This window comes from Periplaneta americana, chromosome 5 (genome assembly GCF_040183065.1).
Source record: "Periplaneta americana isolate PAMFEO1 chromosome 5, P.americana_PAMFEO1_priV1, whole genome shotgun sequence".
NCBI lineage: Eukaryota > Metazoa > Arthropoda > Insecta > Blattodea > Blattidae > Periplaneta > Periplaneta americana.
The window spans coordinates 47,817,958-47,844,151 of record NC_091121.1 but is presented as its reverse complement, the minus strand read 5'-3'; the positions used below and the strand labels follow the sequence as shown (position 1 = coordinate 47,844,151).

General features: G+C 33.1%; 1 protein-coding gene across 4 annotated transcripts in view; it reads right to left on the bottom strand.

The window, feature by feature from the left end:
* Nucleotides 1–25,936, bottom strand: part of Nox (NADPH oxidase) — an 804,684-nt gene extending 778,748 nt beyond the window's left edge. For 3 of the 4 annotated variants that reach the window (XM_069825605.1, XM_069825607.1, XM_069825610.1), the window contains exons 1-2: nucleotides 25,839–25,936; nucleotides 7,609–7,996 (exon numbers count right to left, since the gene is read on the bottom strand). In XM_069825605.1, the coding sequence (XP_069681706.1) occupies nucleotides 7,609–7,875 (267 nt within the window). In that variant the 5' untranslated portion in view covers nucleotides 7,876–7,996; nucleotides 25,839–25,936. Of the gene's footprint in view, nucleotides 1–7,608; nucleotides 7,997–25,718 lie in introns of all 4 variants that reach the window. The other variant, XM_069825606.1, reaches the window with a different exon arrangement.
* Nucleotides 25,937–26,194: the final 258 nt, after the last annotated feature.

Here is a 26,194-nt window from a genome sequence, read left to right as displayed (position 1 = left end):
AAATGCATATAGAGTGTTAGTTGGGAGGCCGGAGGGAAAAAGACCTTTGGGGAGGCCGAGACATAGATGGGAAGATAATATTAAAATGGATTTGAGGGAGATGGGATATGATGATAGAGACTGGATTAATCTTGCTCAGGATAGGGACCAATGGCGGGCTCATGTGAGGGCGGCAATGAACCTCCGGGTTCCTTCAAAGCCAGTAAGTAAGTACACGGATAAGCCAATGACTTTGCAAAGCTAATAATAAGGTAAAATTGTTCCAAATGTTCCAAAAGAGCTTTTATATAGTCTTAACTGAAGTCCGAAATTGAAAACGCCAGATTGTTTAGGTAATCTCATGAATAGGAATTCATTAACTTCAAGACATACTTTTCTTGCGTACGAAAATTTACGCCATTCTTGCCTCTTCATTCAAGAGCCGCGGGTTCAAATTCGGTTCATTTATACATACATTTATGTACCGTAACAAATATAATAAATATGCCCTCTAGAAAATGAACACCTGAATTTAAAATATACTTTTATAAATACAAAAATAAATACACATAAATGCAAAATCTGTATCGTACCGGTTGTAACTACATTTTTATCAAAGAAATGATTGCGCAGGAACTCCTCGAGTTAGAGTGGGAACGCGTCAAAATCTACTGATTAAACATTATTTTTGTGTAACGAGACCCGTTAAGATACAGTGACATCAAAAACTTTTCCTTACATTTTTATTGTACATTATTCTTCGCCCATTAATATTACTACATAAAAGAATTATTAAAATATGTTTAAGGAGAAAACGTGACCATTCAACTCATCTCATATATAAAGAATTTAATGTTTTAAATATCAAGCAAATTTATATGTCTACTATTTTGAATCATTACTATAAATATCAAGCTAAATTTATATCATCCGATCATGGCCACAACAAAAGAAGATACAATATTTCGCTCCCCCTCATTGAACCAAAATGTAAGACTGAAGCAGGTCTAAGGCACAGTTCTAATTACGGTCCAAGATTATATAATGATTCTATAAAGAGGAATCCTAAATTAAAATTATTAAACAATACATTATTAAAAAAACAAGTGCTTGAACTGTTTCTAAAATTATAATCATGTAAATTCTTATTTTCTTTCTGTCACTTTAACAATGTTGTATTCTTAACTTAGTATGTTTATGTATAGGCTATGGTACCGTTTGGTTTGTTTGTTTTTGTTTTTTTTTCTTATTCTTTTTAAACCTTATGTGTAATTACATTTAACAGTTTCAATCAGATTATTATTATTATTATTATTATTATTATTATTATTATTATTATTGTTATTACTATTATTATTTTATTTATATTTTATTATTATTATTATTTTTCTTCTATCCAGTTTTCATTATTGGTCACACCCGACCTCAAGCATCTTGCTTTTTCCGGTGTGGCCCAGTTACCTTGCATTTATACAATAATTTGTAATATGTAGACTATTTGACTATGAGATTTGTAATTAATTTTCGAATTTTGAAAAATATTCATATAAGAGCTTGCAATAAAAATCTTGTAATCTTGTAAAAAAAAAAAAACTATACCATGCAGGCTTTGTTTAATCGTAAGCTTTAGTTGCCATGGTAATATTTTACACTGCATAGGTACAATCAGGACATAGTTAAAAATCCAAGGAAGAAGTTTTTGATGTCACTTTACTTGCATATTAATTAAGTATAAACCATTCAGATAAAATAATTTAATAACAAAATTCTCATGTTCTTGATTTCGGATACCAAACAAACAATCGACCAATAAACGAACCAATCAATCCGCCAAACGATCGACAAACCAAATACCATGGAAGGAAAATTAAGAAGGTAAATTTACGAATTCTAAATGAGACAGTAGAGCAAGTGGACAGGTTCAAATACTTGTGTACTATAAGCAGTAACATGGGCTGCTGCCAGAAAGTCAAAAGGAGGATAGCAACAGCAAAGGAAGCTTTTAATGGAAAAAGGAACATCTTCTTCGGACCTCTGGGAAAAAAACTAAGGAAAAGACTAGTGAAGTGCTTTGTGTGCAGTGTGACATTGGGGCAGAAACATGAACATTACGACAAAGTGAAGAGAAACGAGTAGAAGCACTTGAAATGTAGATATGAAGAATGGACCGTATGAAATGGACAGACAAAATATGAAATGAAGTTGTGTTGGAAAGAGTGGGCGAAGAAATAATTATATTTAAATTGATAAGGAAGAGAAAAAGGAATTGGCTGGCTCACTGGCTGAGAAGAAACTGCCTACTGAAGGACGCACTGGAAAGGATTTTGAACGGGAGAAGAGTTCGGGGAAGAAGAAAATGTCAGATGATAGATGACATTAAGTTATGTGGATCATATGTGGAGACTAAGAGGAAGGTAGAAAATAGTAAAGACTGGAGAAAACTCGGTTTGCAGTGAAAGACCTGCTTTTTGGGCAGAACACAGTGAATGAATATTCCAAGTGAAGTGACGATCCAAATACAAGCTAATATATTTAACAGATAAGCCTCTTTTATTTATAAAAAGTATGTTCAACTTTATCTTTATTAAGAGTGAGTCCGATAGCAGTAAATCATATTTTTTAATTATTTAAAGCAGTCTGCGTTAATAAATTTCATATAATCAACAGTTCTATGGTTAGCAAAGAGAGTACTATTATCAGTATTCACTGGAAGTCATTAATTAAAGTAAAGTCAACCCCATGACAGACCAAATCGGACTAGAGGGTCCTAGGTGTCCCCCGCCTTTACCCCCAATTAAGTGCCCTTGGTACTCATTTCTGTTATCGGATGAGTAGATACCAGGGTCGGAAGAATTATATCAATAAAAAAATGCCATGACCCCATCGGGAATGAAACCCGCGACCTACCAGCTTGCAGGGTTATGCCCTACCAGCAACGCTACCGCACACCCAAGTAATTAACACAATAAAAAGAAACTGCCCCAAAACAGATCCATGTGGTACACCATAACTAATATTTCAAAGATATGAATCTCTGCTATTAATAGGCCTATACAAAATTGTTCTCTTCTAGAGAAATTAAGACAATATTAACTTCAGGAAATTATCAGAGACACCATAACATCTCAATGTACGGTACTTATTAATATATCATAAGAGAGACAGTGAAAAGCTTTACTCTCATAGAATTTCACTACTACATTCATGAAATTAAAATTCATTCATAAATAACCGTATTTTCAATAGCAGCAACAGTAGATTTTTCATCTCTAAAACCAAACTGAGATGTAGTTTCAAAGTACAAGGTACATAGGTGATGGTGGTGGTGGTAGTAGTAGTAATACTAGTAGTAGTAGTAGTAGTAGTAGTAGTAGTAGTAGTAGTAGTAGTAGTAGTAGTAGTAGTAGCAGTAGTAATAGTTATGCCTAATCCGCAGTTTACCATCTTCGTTTTCTATATGAATAAAAACGTTTTTTCTGTATATGTTGACTACTATGATCTGTAGTAATCTACATAAGTGTGTTAATTTTTTACGACCAGTAGAATATAGTTAACAGAAAACCCTACTTTTTACCAGCTTATGTACATATAAAATTGATCTCAAGACCTTGTAAAAGACCTGTATATACTACATCTGACCTGATTTCATCACGCTGAAAGTAACATATCAGAAGCAGGCAATATTTTTTATACAACATGTAGGCACGCTGTAATATATTATAATGTCCACCATACAGATAAGAATCTCATGTCAACTGAAATTCGACGTTTAAGAATCTTAAACGGTTTCATATCTAATGCAGAAGGGGAATGTCTTGCGAAGGCTCTAGATTCGCTTCTACAGTCCAGTTATTAATAATTTTCTTCATATAAATTTCATTGCTGGTAGCAGGAACGCTGGTATAGATTATCCCTAGACCAGTAAGATAAGTTTCATGTGCACCAGTGTGACACTTACATGTCCTATGTACCTCTGTGTCCCACGATACCAGTTTCAAAACCAGGCGTTGACTGAGGTGATAGCCCAAATTTGAGGTGAAAGAAATCGAGGATCTGGGATTCCTTCACATGAAAAATTCCATTCAAGCAACATTATACATTTAATCTTCTTCTTTTTATTTTATATCAAAGAAAAATTGTTTCACAGTAGAGTGTACGAGCTTCGGTAATACCAGGTGACGACAAAGAACCAGTCCTGTTTCTCTGTGCAATGTTCACCACTGTACCCCCAGTTCCACAGGCAGAAGCTCTTTAGGCTAACATCCGCTTCCATGTTTGGAATTTTCTCAGTGCTGGACAAGGAACGTCTACAGCGAGACTTGCTCACATCAGATGGATATTCATGTCAGCCGAAGAGAATTCAAATGGAGTCCACATGTTCGGGAACTGTGTAATGTGGACCACGATTCTTATCGTGGTTCATATCGTTATCTTCATCGTGATCCTTGTCGTGGTCCTTACTGTTGAGTTTGCCATGGACCTTGTTCATTTTATGGTCCTCATCGTGATCCTTATTGTCTTTGTCGTGGTCCTTATCGTGATCCTTGTCTTTGTCGTGGTCCTATCGTGGTCCTTGCTGTCTTTTCTGATTTTAACTTTGTTTACTTCAATCATATGAAACCGTAGAATACAGGTCTGAAGCATCATGTCTGGACTCGCGTTACGGAATGAGCATTGGTTCGAATTCCTCACGGGGAAGGAATTTTCTCACGTTATTTCCGCTAGTGTATGGGACCAGTGCCCACACAGCATCGTGATGAATTTGGAGGGCTATGCTAGGTATCGAAAACCAGCTAGAACGGTAGAGAGGATCATTGTATTAAACACACGTTATCCTCATACGTATGAATGATCGTTCACTTTTGTTTACGCGTGTGGATATCAGACCAACTGTTGGCTGTATGTAACCTATTACGAGTAGATATCATATGAGGGGTTGAAACCTCGCGGCACACTAAACATAGAATGAAGCTAAACAGACCACGTTTGAAACCGAAAGACACGAAGTTTATCTTACATTTTTCGTTCCATGATTCCGTTACCCGGATTTCTCTAGTGATCTTTCGATGTATTTACATATATACTGTGTATATATATATATATATATAATAATCCGTGGCGCTACTGCCCGTGAAGGACCTAGACCGACCAGCCGGCTGCTGGCCTTACGCCCACATGCCGAAGGACGATCATCCAACCAGAATGGAGGTATCGTATGGATAGCACGATGATCCCCCTAGCTATTATAGCTGGTATTCGCAACCGGATTTCGCTACCGATCGTAGCTCCTCAAGTGCTTTACGGTGCTGGGTGGGCACCGGTCCCATACACTGGCCGAAATTTCATGAGAAAATTTCTTCCGCCATCAGGACTCGAACCAGCGCGCATTCCGTAACGCGAGTCCCAGGCAGGATGCCTTAGACCACGACGCCACGGCGCGGAACACACACACATACACACACACACACACACACACACACACATATATATATATATATATATATATATATATATAGGGTAAACATTGATAATTTCGTGACAGTGGTTATTTCGTGATACTTTTTCTTTGCTCTTTCATGAACTAACCAATGGAGTTACGAGATTCAAATTTCCGCCAGGGGATTGCACATGTTGTCCGTTTTCCAGAAACATACAGCTACTCTTTGTATGACTATTGTAGCTGCTTCAGTGATCTTTTATGTTTGGAGAGAGCAAGTTAGCGTCGAATTCTCAGGCGTACAAATTTTTTGGATGTTTGTTATTACATTACAGGCTTATTACTAAAGGTAAGCATGTGATATTTGGTACAATGATTTATTATATCTTAATGAAATTTTAGGAACTGTTTTTGGAATTTTAGATACAGCTGTAGTCGCCATATAGGCTTAGCTTCACTGTTAGAAATCTTATCTGTTTGAGGCGAAATTTTGTTGAGCATTAAGAGTTACATTTTATACTATTTTAAAAATTGTATTATAATACAAATTTTAGAAATCTGAAGATAAGATGTGATAACAAAAAAGAAAATGGGGATGCAATGGGTTCAGTGTAGCTCCTGTTTCATTTGTTATCATGTTAAGTGCCAATGAAAAGTGCTAGATGACTTACTTGCAAGAATTGTGATAGAAGATGAAACATGGCTACACCATTTTGGACCGGAGACAGAGGCAGACAATGGAATGGCATCATGCAAATTCACCAAAGAAATAGAAAGTCAAAAGTGCAAAAGTTATGGCACTGTGTTTTTTCGATTCAGAAGGACTTTTGCTTGTGGACATCATGCCACACGGAACCACCATTAATTCTGACGTGTATATGGCAACTCTCAAGAAACTTCAAGCTCGACTGAGACGTATTCGACGACATCGGGAGAAGCAGGATGTTCTGCTATTGCACGACAACGCACAGCCATATGTCAGTCACAAGACAACAGACCAGATCAGAAAATTTGGATAGACAACACTGAAACACCCGCCTTACAATCCTGAACTGGCACCGTGCGATTACCATCTCTTTGGTAAACTGAAGGATCCCTTCGCGGAACGAGGTTAGAAGATGACTCCCTTGTGCACGCTGCTAAAGAGTGGCTCAGAGGTGTTGGTCCAGACTTTTACCGTGCTGGTCTACAGGCCCTCGTTCCTAGGTTACGTAAAGCAGTTGAAAGGAACGGGGATTATGTGGAAAAGTGGCATTTTGTTCCTAAAGGATGTATCTACATTCTGTGAAAATAGCAAAGCTGCAGGATAAAAATATAATTTTTAAACAAATGTTATGCATTACTTTTGGAGTTACCCTAGTATTATAGGCTATAGTAAAGTCCGTAATAAAAGTGTTCATCCTTTCAGGGCAAAGAACATCCCTTTTCAATTCCAATTTTTACTTTGATTTCATTCTTATTATGTGTTGATATGTATTTCTATGTTTTCTTGCTGTGAATATTAGACGGAATTACTATGTATGAAGTCTTGTAACAATAAATGAGACTTTCATTTGACTTTAATGAATTTTTCCACAATTCTTCTACCTCTCACGAAATTATCAATGCAATATCACGAAATTACCAAGGTTATCACGAAATAACCAACCTTTTAGCTGAGGTTGTAAAAGTGGTTTTTGGCACTTGTTCAAGAACGTATCCAATCTTTTATGTCTCCAGATTTGTACAGCAAGTTATCGCCCTTTAGATGAAAAAATCGGTATAAAGATATATTTACACATTTGCATTTTAAATTAATTTTCATGAAATTATCACGAAATTACCAATGTTTACCCTATATAACTTTCACTCGTACATATCTAGTTCTCAGTATGAAGTCCGGGCAAACATTCATTTTCGCTAGAAATGAAGGTAGGCCTACTGTATTCACCTTTATTCATTTTTGCGTTGTTATTTTGCTGTTTTCTATAAATTCTGAGCATTTTAAGTGGACATTTTGAATGATAAGGTGCTTTCAATTTCGCACTTACATTACTTTTATGTAGCTATAAATTTCCTTTCAGTGTAGCCTCAATAAGGAAAATGTCCGTCTTATCAGCAAAAAAACACACAAAGCCATATAAGCAAAGTCAAGGCAAAATTCATGCAATTGCTATGGTTCTCAAAATGTGGTGCGCGACGCACTGACCTACCTTATCCTGGAAGAGCCTCCTGAAAGCGTCGCGCGTGTAGCGTGTCGCCCCGTCTCCTTTCAAGATGTCAGAGCACTGTTTCAGCAGAGACGTTCTCAGCTTCTCCCGTATACTCTCCTCCTCCATCGAAGACATCTTAAAAGACGTGTTCGGCGTATGAGGTAAAGGTCTCTTCACTTCTACATCCGTTACGTTATCCTTGGGGATCTCCTCCATCTTCACCCCCTGTTGGGGCACGGGGCCCCCTGCTTCGGCGGGTTCCGTCATCCAATCTCACACATATAAATAAAAGCGGTAACTTTGGTTCTTTGATTAGGCAGTCACGTATTAGCACGCGATTAGGCACTGTAGTAGTTCACTCGTTAATCCAAGTCGTGCGTGTCCAAGACTGAGGAAATTAAGGATTATAATATTAGATTAGACAGTAGAAGGTATTTGATAATCAGTTTGTTGGATCAATGCTACTAACCGCTCTTTCAAATTTGTTCGATCAAGATTTGAGTTAATTAAATCTCCATTCGTCATGCAGTAATAGACGCGGATGTTTACAGCGATCTAATTAAGGTTATCTGTTAGTAAGTTTTTAAAGTTGACATGACAAGCGGCTTGTAACTGTTCATGCAGAAATGCATGAGACGCGGAGAAAATTACACGGTTACAATAGGAAACTCTCTGATTTGAGCTCTAAGTTAACGTCAAGTTTTATAATATTGAAGTTTTTAAATTTTTCTAACGAAATAATATTGATAATCTTTTTTATACTTTTAGAGAATTCTTTTTATATGAAATGTTTATAACTACAGGGTGATTCACGAGGATTTACTGTCACTTATGGAGCTTATTTTCGAAGACATTCTGAGCAAAAAAGTCACATAAACATTTGTCCCAATCGCAATATTTTCAAAGTTACATTAATTTGAAGTTGTTAGTAAAATAACCTTTTTTCTTTAATTTTACGGGTGAAAAAAATATTATAAATAGAGAATGAACTATTCAGAAGTGTCATTTCTTTAATTGGTTAGTGTTCTAAAGCTAAAAATATACTGTGAATTGCTTTGTAAAGATTTTATTTTTCAATTTTTAACTAAAAATATCATTCTTACGCACTTATCACAAAAATTGTTACAAATCATACGATTTTAGGAACTTGATTCTTTACAGTTTAATTATGCATCTTAATGTACAATCTTAAAGAATTTACAAGAGTGGTGCAATTTGTAACAATGTTGTGGTAAGTGAGCAAGAAAATGTATTTTTGTAGTTAAAAATCGAAAAACAAATCCTATACGAAGCAACTATGGAATTCACAACAGATTTTTAATTTCAGAATACTATCCAATTAAAGAAATGATACTTCTGAATAGTTCATTCTTTATCTCTAATATTCTTTTACTCTTAAACTCAAGAATAATGCTACTTTATAAACAATTTGAAATTAGTGTAACTCTGAAAATATTGAGGTTAGGACAAAATTGTTTATATGGCATTTTTTGGTCTTAATGCCTTCGGAAATAACCTCCGTAAGGGACGGTAAATCCTCTGAATCAACCTGTATAATGATCTAAAATAGATATTCTTAAAGCTATTTATTTTACAATAAAAACATCGCAATTCAATGCGGTCTTGAATAATCCACGATTGCTTAATCACCCATTTAAGGTGATCAGCGTTAAATTGAAATATAAAACCAAATTTCAACGAAAAATAATAATTGGGAACATTAACAGTATATAATTATTTCTTAAAGCTTTACATAGTTTCATCGAGGTTTACCGAAAATACCAGTAGAACTGTTTCAGTTAAACTTCAACTGACGAGACTACTGTGACGTCAATTCAGTATAACGCGAAGTTTCCATATGAGACAACACAGGATAACGCAATGATAACGAATAAACCAATAAGAATCAATTTCCTGAGCAGAATTAAAACCAATCTATTGTAACGTTCGCAATCTTACGCTCACATTTTTACTTAAATACAAGATATTCTACGATCACAACAACGAATGCAAGAATTACTATTGAAAACTGTAAATACCAACGAAGGCTTATATGGTTATATGTGAGTTTACGTCAAAGCTAATAATTACTATTCATAAACTCATAATTTTACTATATTATAAATCGAAAAATATAGAACTTATTTTTTAATAATATAATAAACTTGACAACCTATGGTTTTAATAGTTCTATAAAAATCGAAACGGTTGATGAAAATATGGATACGAACAACTTACTAGACTAAATAAACGTATAATTTTACTATATTATAAATCGAAAAATATACATCAACTTAATTTTTTAATAAAATAATAAACTTGACAACCTATGGTTTTAATAGTTCTATAAAAATCGAAAAATCGAAACAGTTGATGAAAATATGGATACGAACAACTTATTGGAGTAAGTAAACGTATAATTTTACTATACTATAAATCGAAAAATATACATCAACTTAATTTTTTAATAAAATAATAAACTTGACAACCTATGGTTTTAATAGTTCTATAAATATCGAAACGGTTGATGGAAATATGGATACGAACAACTTACCAGACTCAATAAACGTATAATTTTACTATATTATAAATCGAAAAATATACATCAACTTAATTTTTTAATAAAATAATAAACTTGACAACCTATGGTTTTAATAGTTCTATAAAAATCGAAACGGTTGATGAAAATATGGATACGAACAACTTACTGGAGTAAATAAACGTATAATTTTACTCTACTATAAATCAAAATTATACATTAACTTAATTTTTTTTAAATAATAAACTTGACAACCTATGGTTTTAATAGTTCTATAAAAATCGAAACGGTTGATGGAAATATGGATACGAACAACTTACTAGACTAAATAAACGTATAATTTTACTATATTATAAATCGAAAAATATACATCAACTTAATTTTTTAATAAAATAATAAACTTGACAACCTATGGTTTTAATAGTTGTATAAAAATCGAAACGGTTGATGAAAATATGGATACGAACAACTTACTGGAGTAAATAAACGTATAATTTTACTCTACCATAAATCAAAATTATACATCAACTTAATTTTTTAATAAAATAATAAACTTGACAACCTATGGTTTTAATAGTTCTATAAAAATCGAAACGGTTGATGAAAATATGGATAAGTTACGAACAACTTACTGGAGTAGGCCTAAATAAACGTATAATTTTACAATACTATAACTTAATTTGTTTAATAAAATAATAAACTCGACAACCATCTTTCAATATGGACAGATTCTTAGGGCTAGATTTATTTACTGAAGGGAAATTATCGGAAATGTAACAGTTATAATATATAGTTGCAGTGAGTCTCGTTGCAACAGTTATTTAATGAAATATTGAGTGCGCAATAAACTCGTCTATGTTATAATAACATCACCTGTCAATGCGTTCATAAACTGTCAGCAAGAAACACATTAAAATGCACTAAACGCGCAATAAATGTTTTAATGCCCAGACTCAATGGACGAAGTCTGCTACATATCGCAACATATCTAACAAATGCCGTTTTCTAAGTCAAATTTTACATATAACTTAAAGTGAAAAAATCAACACCTTTAAGAACGTAGAAATTGAAATTAGACAAATTTTCCTATTAGTTAACTGATTTTATTACCATATTTTGATCTTCGACTACAAGAAGCTATTACAACATGGCCATAGTAGGTGAAGAGTTATATGGGTCAGTAGATGAAACACATAACTGTAATGTAACCTATATTCCATGTCTTAACATATTTATAGCACTATGTCTATTTCAAGCACGAAGTTCCATTACAGTATGCGAAAAATAATATCAAACTTCTCATTTATGGCCAGAAACACGTTAATAATTTAGAAGCAGATTAGAATTTCATGACAGTTCGTTAATCACGTTTAACTTAAATTTTAAACGGAACGTTTTCTCCTCTCAATTTAGATAAGAAATACTATATAAAAAAATTCTTCTCTGAAAATAATATGGTAAAGTTTGACTATAAAATGTCACGTAGGCTAAAAGTAATCACACTATCTTTTCAATCTATAATTGTATGGAACCGGATAAAACTTATAGACAAAAGTGAAACCGGAATATAAAATAGTTTGTTCATTAGATCAAGTCCCTCTGATCACAAATAAACGAAAAACGACCGATGTCCTAATAATTTTGCTCTGAGAGGATATATACAAGGAATTTTATTATTTTGTCAACCTGATTTCTCATTAACGTCGAACCAAACTGTAGTTAACAGTTTCTCAAAACAATTCTCAAATATGTAACACTATTTTTATAGCTTGATATGTGTAAAATGTATGTACATAGGAGTATAATGATGTAGTAAAATATTTTATGATTGAAAACTTCGTACTACAGTGTTAAACAATATTCTATTTAGACTTGCGGTTAGTTTTCTTGGATATTTAAATAATCAAAAGAATTTCTATCTAAATACACAACACATAATCTTTTCACAAAACATAACTTACTACCATCAGTGGCGTATCGAAGATTTAATTCGGAACCATCTTTCTAGAACCCTTGGCTCATAAATGAGAACGCCAGAACGCCAGAAAATTTCAAAAAGATTTTCTGTTCGAAATTTATAGGCCTCTTTAAAACACGTATCTTTCAACGTAAGGTGCAAACAATATTTACTCCAACTGTAAACAACAATAGGCTATACAATTATTTAATTTATTTTCACTTTTAATCTACGTTCCAGATCCTAAACAAATAAGAATTACTTTAAAATCATTAATACGAAGGACCTGGGAGTCAGGCCTAAATCTACAATCACTTTTAAAAAGGATTAAGTGCTGAAGGTGTTGCAATACTTTCGTCTATTTTATTATAATCATGACTACTACAAAGTACATTTATAACATACACATCACCAACCTCATCATGTAGAGTTTGATAACACACAATTTTGTTTTTCGACTCTGAGTCAGAAACGATGCCGTATAACATAACTTACTTATGAATTCTGTTTATGGTGCTGCTCCTTCTAAAAAAAAAACTCTTTCTTAAAATAATTTTTTTTTATTACCTTTCCTATTTCAGAATTTTGAGTCTGTCTTCTTATTCTGGTACATACTTACTTACTTACTGGCTTTTAAAGAACCCGCAGGTTCATTGTCGCCCTCACATAAGCCCGTCATTGGTCCCTATCCTGAGCAAGATTAATCCACTCTTTATTATCGTATCCCACCTCCCTCAAATCCATTTTAATATTACCTTTCCATCTACGTCTCGGCCTCCCTAAAGGTCTTATTTCCTCTGGCCTCACAACTAACACTCTATATGCATTTATGGATTCGAACATACGTGGTACCTGCCCTGCCCATCTCAAACGTCTGGATTTAATATTTCCTAATTATGTCAGGTGAGAAATACAATGCGTGCAGTTCTGTGATGTGTAACTTTCTCCATTCTCCTGTAACTTCATCCCTCTTAGCCCCAAATATTTTTCTAAGCATCTTATTCTCAAACACCCTTAACCTATGTTCAAAATGAGAGTCCAAGTTTCACAACCATAAAGAACAACCGGTAATATAACTGTTTTGTAAATTCTAACTTTCAGATTTTTTGACAGCAGACTGGATGATAAATGCTTCTCAACCGAATAATAACAGGCATTTCCCATATTTATTATGTGTTAAATTTCCTCCCGAGTATCATTTATATTTGTTACTGTTGCTCCCAAGTATTTGAATTTTTCCACCTCTTCAAAGATAAATTTCCAATTTTTATATTTCCGTCACAAGACATAATCATATACTTTGTCTTTTCGGGATTTACTTGCAAACCTACACATTTATATTATTATTATTATTATTATTATTATTATTATTATTATTATTATTATTATTATTCATGTATTCCGAATCAAATTAAGGACATAACAATGGTGACCATTAAATCACATGTAATATGCAAACAAAATATATTAATGGTTAATGTGACGACGATGCAAAGTTAGTACAGACCGCAATAATTTAATAAGATTAAGATTTCCTTTGTAGCAGGTATTCCACTTCTTGTAACACCTGATTTTGTTTTTATACATAATTCTCCACGCCGAAAATGAACAAACATTGCCATTCAGTTGCTAAAATATTTTCAGTAAGATTAAGTTCGTTAACTGGAAGACCAGTCGTTTTCTCTCATTAAATTATCTGCTCTTAAAGTGACCATGTCTAAAATAAAACTAATCCTTCCAAAGCAAGTTAGTTAAGGAAACTTGTTTCCGAGTTCCGAGAATAAATATTCTTGACAGTTAGAAGAGATTTTATTTCGTGAGATGTGAGAAATCAATAGGTGGATAAGCGCCTTCAATATTTTAACAGCGGCTCCATTTAAGGCAACTGGGTATCGTTGATGAGAAAACGAACATTTTTTTTTTCCTTTTGGACAAATAATTCAGCATCTTCTATACGGTACATTGAAATATACTGCTTAATACTATTTCACCGTCGCGTTGCGGTCTAAGGCCTGGACTCATGTTACGGAATGAGTGCTGGTTCGACTCCTCATGAGGAGGGAATTTTCTCATGGAATTTTGGCCAGTGTATGGGACCGTTTCCCACCCAGCATTGTCATGAATTTGGGGAGCTATAATAGATAACGCCGAAAATCAGATATAATGGCTGGGAGAGGAGACATCATCGCAGTGACTACATGTTAATCTCGCTTTGGTTGGTTGATCGTTCACCTCTGCTGAGACAAGTGGACGTGAGGCCAGCAGTAGACGGGTTGGCCATGGCTCTTCATGGGTTGTCCCGTCACGGATTATAAAATTTTTGCGAGTGTGTTAAGCCCTAAATTATCTTTTTAATAGGTCGAACAAAGTAAGACATTTTAATTTATGTTTGGTTTTAAATGTTTAATGGTGGTGATGATGATGAGGATGATGATAATAATAATAATAATAATAATAATAATAATGATAATAATAATATTAATAATAATATATGATTTTTGTCTTCAAGTAGGAGATCTTTCAAAGCCGAAACAAACATAAAAATATTTGTATATTTTTAGAAAAACTAATGTTTAAAATATATTTTTTTTGACCTGCAAATTTCCAGGTACGAGGTATCAATTCTTAGCCATCGACTACAAAGAATAATAATAATAATAATAATAATAATAATAATAATAATAATAATAATAATAATATGATTATGTCTCGTGACCAGAATACTGTACGAAATGGAAACATAAAAATTGGAGATTTATCCTTCGAAGAGGTGGAAAAATTCAAATCTTGGAGAAACAGTAACAAATATAAATGACACTCGGGAGGAAATTAAACGCAGAATAAATATGGGAAATGTATGTTATTATTCGGTTGAGAAGCTTTTGTCATCTAGTCTGCTTTCAAAAAATCTGAAAGTTACAATCTATAAAAAAAGTTATATTACCGGTTGTTCTGTATGGCTGTGAAACTTGGACTCTCACTTTGAAAGAGGAACAGAGATTAAGGATTTTTGAGAATAAGGTTCTTAGGAAAATATTTGGGGCTAAGAGGGATGAAGATACAGGAGAATGGAGAAAGTTACACAACGCAGAACTCCACGCATTGTATTCTTCACCTGACATAATTAGGAACATTAAATCCAGACGTTTGAGATGGGCAGTGCATGTAGCACGTATGGGCGAATTCAGAAATGCATATAGAGTGTTAGTTGGGAGACCGGAGGGAAAAAGACCTTTGGGGAGGCCGATACGTAGATAGGAGGATAATATTAAAGTGGATTTGAGGGAGGTAGGATATGTTGATAGAGACTGGATTAATCTTGCACAGGATAGGGACCGATGGCGGGCTTATGTGAGGGCGGCAATGAACCTGCGGGTTCCTTAAAAGCCATTTGTAAGTTAGTAATGTGAAAATAATACATTATTATTATTGTTGTTGTTGCTTTTATTCTCTCTAATCGATGGCTAAGAAGTAATACCTCGTATCTGGAAATTTGCAGGTCAAGAAAAAATGTATTAAACATTAATATCTCTCAAAATAGACACATTTTATGTATGTTTCGGCTTTGCAAGATCTTCTACTTCAAGACAAAAATAATATCAATGAACTCTGCAATTTTGTGAACATAATAATATACTAGTTAATCCAGAAAATAATGTAGTTAAACTAAATTACCATTTTTGTAGATACGAGATATCACTTTTTAGCCGTCGTAATGTTTCATATTATTATTAATCCATACAATACTGTCGCTGAGTTTTGCATCCTCTAAGTATAAAAAAAAAAATTAAAAACCATTTAGGACTCGCGGAACCACTAGTAAACGCTGCTCTTAAAATTGTTTCTCTATTGAAAAGTATCAGAATTTGATAAATTCCAATACTATAGGAGAATACCACAAAACTCTACGTTGAATTTCTAATAGGATTTCTAGCAATACGTAACAACTGCATTTCTGTTTCAGAATAGGTGAGTGATCGCGTAAGAACAAAACACAGCTGTAGGAATTTTCACTTTCGTTATACACGTCACGTGTTCACTTCAACAATGAAATTAGAACGCATTAAGTTAGTCATCTGTTTACAAACATCACTTGGGGAGTTGTCAACACTAGACAGTCGAGCTTGTAGAGTGGTTGAACCGCCACACAGCAAATGCCAGTAGAAGATTAGCAGGAAACAAAAGAAGGGGGAGCCTGCGTGGAGCAGGTGCTGCAGTCACGACGTCGTCGTCAGGTGCATCCTGGTGATCCGGTGCAAGCGAGTCGATAGCCGCCGACAGTAGCGCAGGCACGAGCGTTCCGTTCTGCCAGCGCGCTGTTTGTCATGCGACTTGCGGAGGATTATTTAAATGCCAGCCACTCGCGTGACATTAGCTACGGCACAAATTTCGCTTTCGATAAAGCGAGAAATCGCTACGAGAAAAGGGAATATTTTTTGTTTTCTTTTACAGGAATTAATATTTACACAACACTCTGAGCAATAAGAATCGCGATCCACCGCTGTGGAGTAACGGTTAAGGCTGGTTCATAATAAACCGGGAACGAGAACCTGAATGAAAACGAGAAGCAGAGGACGTGAATATGAAAATTTTTGATTCACAATAAACCGAGAACGTAGACGACTATGCATATCGATATGTATGTCAACAACGATATGTAAAGTCGATATTACGCATTCTGATGTTATTTGTGTGTAATTGACCAATGGCATTCTCTCATGAGTACAAGGCAGCCAACATAAACACAGGTTAACCAACTTCGAATATTTAATCTATCGCCTGAGAAATTACATATATAAAGTAAATTAATAACACAACAATAATAATAATTATATTTCTCACGAAAATTTTACGCATTTACTACTACTTCTACATTTGGTATACTTTGTCCATCAAGGCAACCCCTATTTTAGGAGAAGTTTGTTTGAATTAAACTAAGGTATAAAAACATGGTTTAGAAAATACGTTCAAAATATTCTTTTTCTTTTGTAAACCTAGAGTTTCTTCATAAAATTAAAAATAGGATAATTACAAACAGTACTCCGTACATTTTATTCGTCTGGTACATAACTTTGCCTAATTGCTGTTTTAGAGATATTTCTTGTCGTCTTATTCCTTAGACTGATATGGAAGACGTTCTCGAGGCATCCGTTGAACAGTTCATCTTTCTTCTTCTATATTGTTCTACAAGACGTGTTTAATGCTTTATTTTAAAGTATATCAATATGAAACTTATCCCTGAACTTAATCTCTAAAATTCTAAAACAAAACCTTTTACTAAAAATTATATTTAGGCTTTATTTAAATAAAACTCTTTCTCAGTTCTTTCACAAGAACCTAACACTTTAACCCTTTAAATCACTGTGACTTCACTGTGGAAAAATTTTATGAACTTCAAATGCTCACGTCTTTGCTAAAACAATAAACCGTGTCTAGGAAAAGTTTACAGAGCTACTTGAATTAGAACAGTTTAGTTATTTGCGCTTTTGTCTGTAAGATTTAAGAGACTAATCCTTCACTCCACAGTGGTTCCACTATGAAATCAACAGTGTTATTTTTATCAAACGGCCCATGGGGGCGTTTCACGTAAATGATCCCAGTTCGTGGGGAATACTGAGAAAGTTTTAATGCACTGAGTCCTTTAGTATTTCCTGTTATTCTTGTAAACGTCACTCCATTACAACCGTTATCAATATATCACTTACTGTATTTTTTATCTGAAATGAAGTCTTAGCAAAACATTCGTCAGCCTAAATCTTCTACGTTTTTATTTTTCGCTATAACTGTAATATAATTATTTATAATGAAAACTGATAAGAGAGTGATTTTAAAGAAAGTTTTTTATACATGGCCAAATTATCCCTACTAGAGAAACACTGGGCTGTGGATAAACACGTTCAATATTTAAAATCGTCTTCTGAAACTGATAAGAGAGTGATTTTAAAGAAAGTTTTTTATACATGGCCAAATTATCCCTACTAGAGAAACACTGGGCTGTGGATAAACACGTTCAATATTAAAAATCGTCTTCTGAAACTGATAAGAGAGTGATTTTAAAGAAAGTTTTTTATACATGGCCAAATTATCCCTACTAGAGAAACACTGGGCTGTGGATAAACACGTTCAATATTAAAAATCGTCTTCTGAAACTGATAAGAGAGTGATTTTAAAGAAAGTTTTTTATACATGGCCAAATTATCCATACTAGAGAAACATTGGGCTGTGGATAAACATGTTCAATATTAAAAATCGTCTTCTCAAACTGATAAGAGAGTGATTTTAAAGAAAGTTTTTTTTACATGGCCAAATTATCCCTACTAGAGAAACACTGGGCTGTGGATAAACACGTTCAATATTAAAAATCGTCTTCTGAAACTGATAAGAGAGTGACTTTAAAGAAAGTTTTTTAAACATAGCCAAATTATTCCTACTAGAGAAACACTGGGCTGTGGATAAACACGTTCAATATTAAAAATCGTCTTCTCAAACTGATAAGAGAGTAATTTTAAAGAAAGTTTTTTATGCATGGCCAAATTATTCCTACTAGAGAAACACTGGGCTGTGGATAAACACGTTCAATATTAAAAATCGTCTTCTCAAACTGACAAGAGATTGATTTTAAAGAAAGTTTTTTATACATGGCCAAATTATCCATACTAGAGAAACATTGGGCTGTGGATAAACATGTTCAATATTAAAAATCGTCTTCTCAAACTGATAAGAGAGTGATTTTAAAGAAAGTTTTTTTTACATGGCCAAATTATCCCTACTAGAGAAACACTGGGCTGTGGATAAACACGTTCAATATTAAAAATCGTCTTCTGAAACTGATAAGAGAGTGATTTTAAAGAAAGTTTTTTATACATAGCCAAATTATTCCTACTAGAGAAACACTGGGCTGTGGATAAACACGTTCAATATTAAAAATCGTCTTCTGAAACTGATAAGAGAGTGATTTTAAAGAAAGTTTTTTATACATAGCCAAATTATTCCTACTAGAGAAACACTGGGCTGTGGATAAACACGTTCAATATTAAAAATCGTCTTCTGAAACTGATAAGAGAGTGTTTTTAAAGAAAGTTTTTATACATGGCCAAATTATCCCTACTAGAGAAACACTGGGCTGTGGATAAACACGTTCAATATTAAAACTCGTCTTCTCAATTTGGATTTTTACCTCACTGTACTCTTGTAGGTCATGAATTCACGTACGTAAAGCATAAACTTAACATACATATAATATGACTGTATTTTTAACAATTGAAGAGTCCACTGCAAGAATGATGGATGTCACTTTCTTGTCGAAAATGAACCAAGATTGTCAATGCATAGCTTAAGACATATAGAATGTACATAGAGAGTTACATGGCATTAGCACTGATAGTCATTGTCCAGTAAAGATCGGAAAATCACAGTTAAGCTTTGAGCGCTAAGCATTTCAAACTTTCAATTGCTTCTCCTGCAAAATGTATTCCAAATGACAACCATCATTCTTGCAGTGGACTCTTCAATTAAAAAACATTTTCTGCCATAATACTTAAAATGTAGGTAGGCCTATTGGAGTTTAAAGGATTTGGAGATATATTTATACTGCGGAGTTATATATTATTTTCGTCTCATGAAATTGAAAGTTTTATCGTTTTGCTATTATAAGTCGCATATTCAGAAATACAGATGATAAAAGTAGGTCACACACTATTTAAAACATCCCTTCCTCATGCTATGAGATACCTTCACTCTATTTTTTCACAGACGGTACGCATATACCACCGCGCAATTATTAAAGTAAATGTTTTTAGATAATTAAGTTTTTATATTATCTTACCACGGAAATATTTTCTTCACAGTTTTGTGTGTAGCCTTAAGCCCTACGTACCGCACGGTTTTTTTCGTTATCAATGTGAAATGTGATATCCTGTGTTATCTTAAGGCACGGTATCGCATTGAAATGACGTCAAAGGATTCCAATCACGTGTCATCTAATTTTATAATGAGAAAAATCAAAATATGAATGTTTCTTATACTTTTATCGGTATTTAACCTTATCATAATATAAAGTAAGGTTCTGACATGCAATTCAATTTAGAGCTTTTAAAACGTACACAAAAAAAGGGTTTAATAATATGTCTACGTTCTTGAAATTTGATATGCAATTAAAATGTAAAGATTTATAACACTTGTTTAGCTTACAAATACCTAACCCAATTTTCAAAGAACGAATGCATACTAGAAACGTTACTTGACGTCAAAGAATTCCAATCACGTGTCATCTAGTTTTATAATGAGAAGAACCGAAATATGAATGTTTCTTATACTTTTATGGGTATTTAACTTTGTCATAATATAAAGTAAGGTTCTGACATGCAATTCAATTTAGAATTTTTACAGCGTACACAAAAAGGGTTTAATAATATGTCTAAGTTATTAAAATTTGATATGCACTTAAAATGTAAAGATTTGTAACGTTTATTTAGCTTACAAATACCTAACCCAATTTTCAAAGAACGAATGTATACTACAAACGTTACTTATCCTATGATATTAAGATTAGTTTCATGTTTAGGAAGCCTTGCAACAAATATAGGCATACTAGGATGGACGGAAGTAGGTATACAATATTGTTTGATTATGTACTTTCGTTGTTCGCTGAATAAATCACTAGCCATAATTATCTAAACTTTGTAGTATTTACAAACTTCTCCATGGCAACATCGAGACAATATTCATAGCTTGCGTTATTTGTACTGATATAGATACATAACATATTCCTATAACATAAGGGGTTAAGTACAGCTTACAGCAATAATATTTTGGAAATACTCGACATTTTCTTCCTCCATTACTGTATTTTGTACAATAATGAAAATTAATATGTGTAAAACACTGTCTTTCTGCTATATGAAAAAAAATATATTTTTGCGATTTAAAGAAAATTGTTTATATTTTCTTTTCAAAATCCAAAATGGTGGCAGCTCACTGTCAAAAACTATCCAACATTCTGTGATGAAATTGTTTGTGTATTTATGCATGTCATATCTACAATATGATGCAAAATCGCTTCTCTACCTTTGATAGATTGTCTGATAAAAATAAATTAATTTAAAAAAATGGTCAAATATCACTTTTTCTTCTAATACAAAATAAAATAAATATTATTTATTAAGGAAAGTAGTTTAAAGAGCATGATATTGTAAACATCAGTTTCGGCAATAAAATAAAAGAGAGATAACATGAAAAAGTTAAAAAGTTTATGAGTTATGAGGGAAACGCTTCATCACTGCACAGTAACTGTCACCATTTTGAATTTTGAAAAAATATACAAATAATTCTTTTTAAATCGTAAAAATATTTTTTTTTCTTATAGCAGAAGGACAGTGTTTTCCACACACCATTTTTATTATTGTACAAAATACAGTAATGGAGGGAAAAAATGTTGAATATTTCCAAAAATGTTAATGCTGTAAGCTATTCCTAACCCCTCCATATTAAAAAGGAATAATAACAATTATTGTACACCTACAACAGCCCAATAGACCATTTGCAAGTTTTAATAAGTTTTAATATTTCTGTGATGCGTGAACATTCTTTTGTTTTCTTATATATAGACATTTAAAAGCGAACTTTAAATATGAGAGCCTGCTATGTGCATTTATTTCTTCAGCATCGTAAAACAGCTATCAGCGATGAAATTAGTGTTAAATTCGGTTGATTTATCCAAAAGTTTTACCTCAATCGTACAAAATTTGTCTTACTCTTTCTTAATACGTTACTTCTAGATATTTTTAAACTTGTATAGGTACTAACTGAATTTAAAAAAAATGCTTTTCACGTAATCCAGACATGCTAATAAAATATACAAAGTATTTATTGAAACGTCCCTACTTGGAATTAATCACAACAGCCAGGCTGTAAAATTGTACGAAACAATTGATACCATCAATCAATTATAATAAAAATAATTATATTCATTGCCATACAATAAAATTACGTGAAAAATAAACTGAGTGAACTTGATCCGAAGCTTGCAGCCCGTGTTAATAACACCCCTTATTTACACTGAAACATTTTATGCATCAAAGGTGTTTGGAATTGATCGTTAACTGCACCATAAAACAGCTGACTGCACGAAGATAATCAGCTGTAGGACTGACGGTATTGTGTGTGGATAAAAATTACATGGAATGGGCTATAAAACTGTTTGAATCAATTTAGAAGATCGTTTAATGAATTTTCAAGAACAGCACAGAGAAGACAACTGAAGATGTTTTAAAATTTTATTATCGTGATTCTCACTCATAGATGTGAAGCTGATTGGTAATTCTCGGAACAGATTTCAAATAAGTAACTGATTAAACTCAATCGGAAATAAATGCTTATTAAATAATTAGAGCCTGTGTAATATATATTACAAGAATGCAATAGAAATTAGTATGTGAAACAGCGTGTAAATGAACAGTTACGTGAATAAAAATTAGCTTTTTATTAATCTTGTTTAATTTTACGGATTTCACTCTTAGGTATTAAATATATTCAGAGGAGAGCATATTTAAGATATTTGCACAATTTAGTGACAAATGTGGCAGAAAAGTAATAGTCACTAGTTTAAAATTTCTTGATATCTCTGAGAAAAACTGTAACTTCTAGACAACAAAATACTATCGCTTTACAACATCACACGATCATTTGCAGGCCTAATATAAAATTGAAAGTGTTAGAAAAGGGAAAAGAACTGAGTTATAATGACTCAAAAATTACTCGGGACCCAAGAATTTAATGAGTATTTACAGAAAAGCATATCGAAACAGACGTCGAATCACATGACAACAGCGCGGTATAATTTTTATGGCAAATACATTCTTAGAAACTCTAACAAAACAAAAAAATGTTATTTAACTCAGCAAAATCAAGAACGTGATATTTGAACTCTGCTGCCATTTATAAGCAAAATTCATTTATTGAATAAAATTAATTAATTTATTTTGCTTTTCAATACAGAATATTTTATAAAATCGCAAAGTGTAGAATTAATATTTTTGTTCTCCTTCATGGAACCCTTAGGCTTGACAGAAAACTGTGTAGACGAATTTAATACTTTCTGAAAGAATTAGCACAATTGGTTGTATTAATTCAACTGCTGGTCTGTTATTAAAAATCGGTTAGTTTTTTTTTTAATGAATAGGCTATTCACAGGAAAGCATATCGAAATAGACGTTGCATCACATGATAACAGCGTGGTGTCATTTTTATGGAAAATAAATTCTTAGAAACTCTAACTAACGAAAAAATGTTAGTACATTGCGTATAAAACTATTTGAGGCACAATAATATAAATTTAAGAGGATATCTGATAGAAATTCGGTCTTATGCAAAATGATCATATTCGAAAATTATAGTTATACGAAATAAATAGACATCTGAAAGTGAAATGAAACTAATTATATAAATACTGCCTGGAAATTACCTAAGAAACAGATGTTTAAGCCAAAATCTACCTAATTACTGAATATCCGATCAAAATGCTTATTTTATAGCTTTTAAACAATGCGCAAACATTTATAGAGTGCGGGTTCCTTAAAAGTCATTTGTAAGTAAGGAGACTAAGTAAGTAAGTAAGTGCATCAATAAATTACAAATTAAATAAACGGAATTGGTGTAAAATTACATGGAAAATTATTCGGGGTAAAAATATTTCGCGAAAATGTATAAGATTACCGAATGAAATAGAGTCTTTCATATATCGTATTAATTACAATAACACATTTGTAGGACTAAAGATAGATAATTTGAAAATAAAAGTGAACGAAAGAAATCTCGGTAAATCTGCGTAGAAAAACGTCACGTGTTCACAAAATATTAAACAGAAATTAATGGATATCTATTTGAAATTGGGTCATATAGGCATTACAAAATCGTATAGTCAATTCTGAGACAGCTAGAAGTTTAAAGTAAATGAAAGTGAGTGAAATTAAACTATTGGGGACACACAAATGTTGAACAAAATTAAGAATATATTTAATCGAAATAGTTCATGTAAAGCATTAAAATAATGCATATTCATTTGTGGGAAAGTTCATAGTTATACATTAAAAGTGACTACAAGAAAGTGCAGTTAAATTGCTTCATAGTCTTCTTGGAGCTCAAATGTTTAACAAAAATCAATCGAAATCAGTTATAAAATGCATTAAAAATCACGTAGTCATTTATGAGGCAAATATATGAATAGAAATTGAAAGTGAATCTAACAAATTGGTGTAAAACTGAGCCGCAGTTGCAGATATTTAATAAAAATTAACAGATCTTGGCTCAGATATGACATTAAACCATCCCGTAGTCATTTATGAGTCAATTAGGAGCTGTAAGTGAATAAAAGTGAGTGGAAATAGATGGGAAACTGCTGGGGGACACAAATATTTAACAAAATTAGGAGCATATTTAATCTAAAATAGATCATATTTATCGTTATAATAATGCTCCTTTAAATGTGGGACAGTCACATATCTATATATTAAAAGCAAACGCACGAAATTGCAGTTAGGACGTGCTCAGTGCTGAAATATATAAAATAAAATAACAGGATGTGTCATAAGAGATTTGAAAAGCATTACGAGGCAAATACGAATAGAAATCGAACGTAGACCTAACAAATCGGTGTAAAATTAAACAGAAATTTACACAGATATTTAACAAACATTAAGAGACTATCTAATCGAAGTAGGTCACTAGCAATCAGGGTTGCCAATCCTCTAATCAGAAATCCAGGACAAGTCCTTTTTTAACGTGATTACACTTTTGAATTAATTCAATTTGTAATGCAACTGATGTTATTCGTTCTATGTATTACATAGCTACTAAAATTTGTATTTTGTTACATTTTTTGCTACATTATGAACCTTACCTTACTTAGAATTACTGATAAAGACCTTACTTAGGATTACTGATAAAGTCAGGAAAAATAATGACATATTATAGCCTGACCTATAGAGAAAAATGAATGACACCGTATTTAAATCCTATCATAATAAATCAACTTCCAAAGAAAGTAAAGAATAAAGTTTCTGTATAATACTAATGTATATACTATAGTATTATCATTTGTATTTCAATACAACCCTATAGGAGGTGCCAGGCGACGTTTAACATAGATTGGACAGGGTTTTGAAAAAATGAATAAGAAATGTTAAAAATAATTTAATAGAAATGAGCAAAAATTGTGTTTTTCCAATTTGTTTGATATTCCAGAGGCAAATATAACTCAATCCAGGACACAGGGCACACCATTAAAATCTAGAACAATCCTTGGAATTTCAGGACATCTGGCAACCCTGAAAGCAATATAGTAACGCGCATTCATATGTAGGGCAAGTATATGTTTAGATATTAGAAGTAAACGCAAGAAATTGCAACAAAATTGCAATTAAATTTCTTCAGAGCTCAAATATTTAGCATAAATTAATAGGATATGTGATTAAAACTAAATTTAAAGTATATTAAAAGCATGCAGACGTTTATGGGGCAAATGTACGAAAAGAAATCGAAAGTGAATGGTATAAAATTGAGAATAAATCTACTAGGGGCACAGATATTTAACAAAAATAGTTTCGAAACGAATATCACATTGGATGGCGGAGGAATGGGACATCTGTCTTAATACGATTACAGTGGCAAGTTACGGAAACACGGTTTTCACAGGACATGGAACACAACTGAACATGTGCGAACTTGACGACGACGTACGCGAACACAGAAAGCCTCTTCAGAGCATCACAGCACACACTCACTCGCGACGGACAATCACACTGAACTGATCGCCAGGCAGGCAGGCCGGCAGGCCGGGACACAGAGAGCAGCACCACCAACTCCAGCGCCCCGCGCCGCCCAGCACTCCAATTACAGAATGCCAGAATCCGCGGAATAGCAAGAAAAAAGAAGAAAAGCCTCATTTTCATTTGTACTGCCTGCAACTTGCTAAGGCTATAGCGCGAATATCTTGTCTCAATTCTCATAACAATACGTTTTGGTAAGGACGGCTGAATGAATGGTGGCATAATTCACAGGGGACTGTGATTGAACTTTCTCCGTTGCGAGGCAAA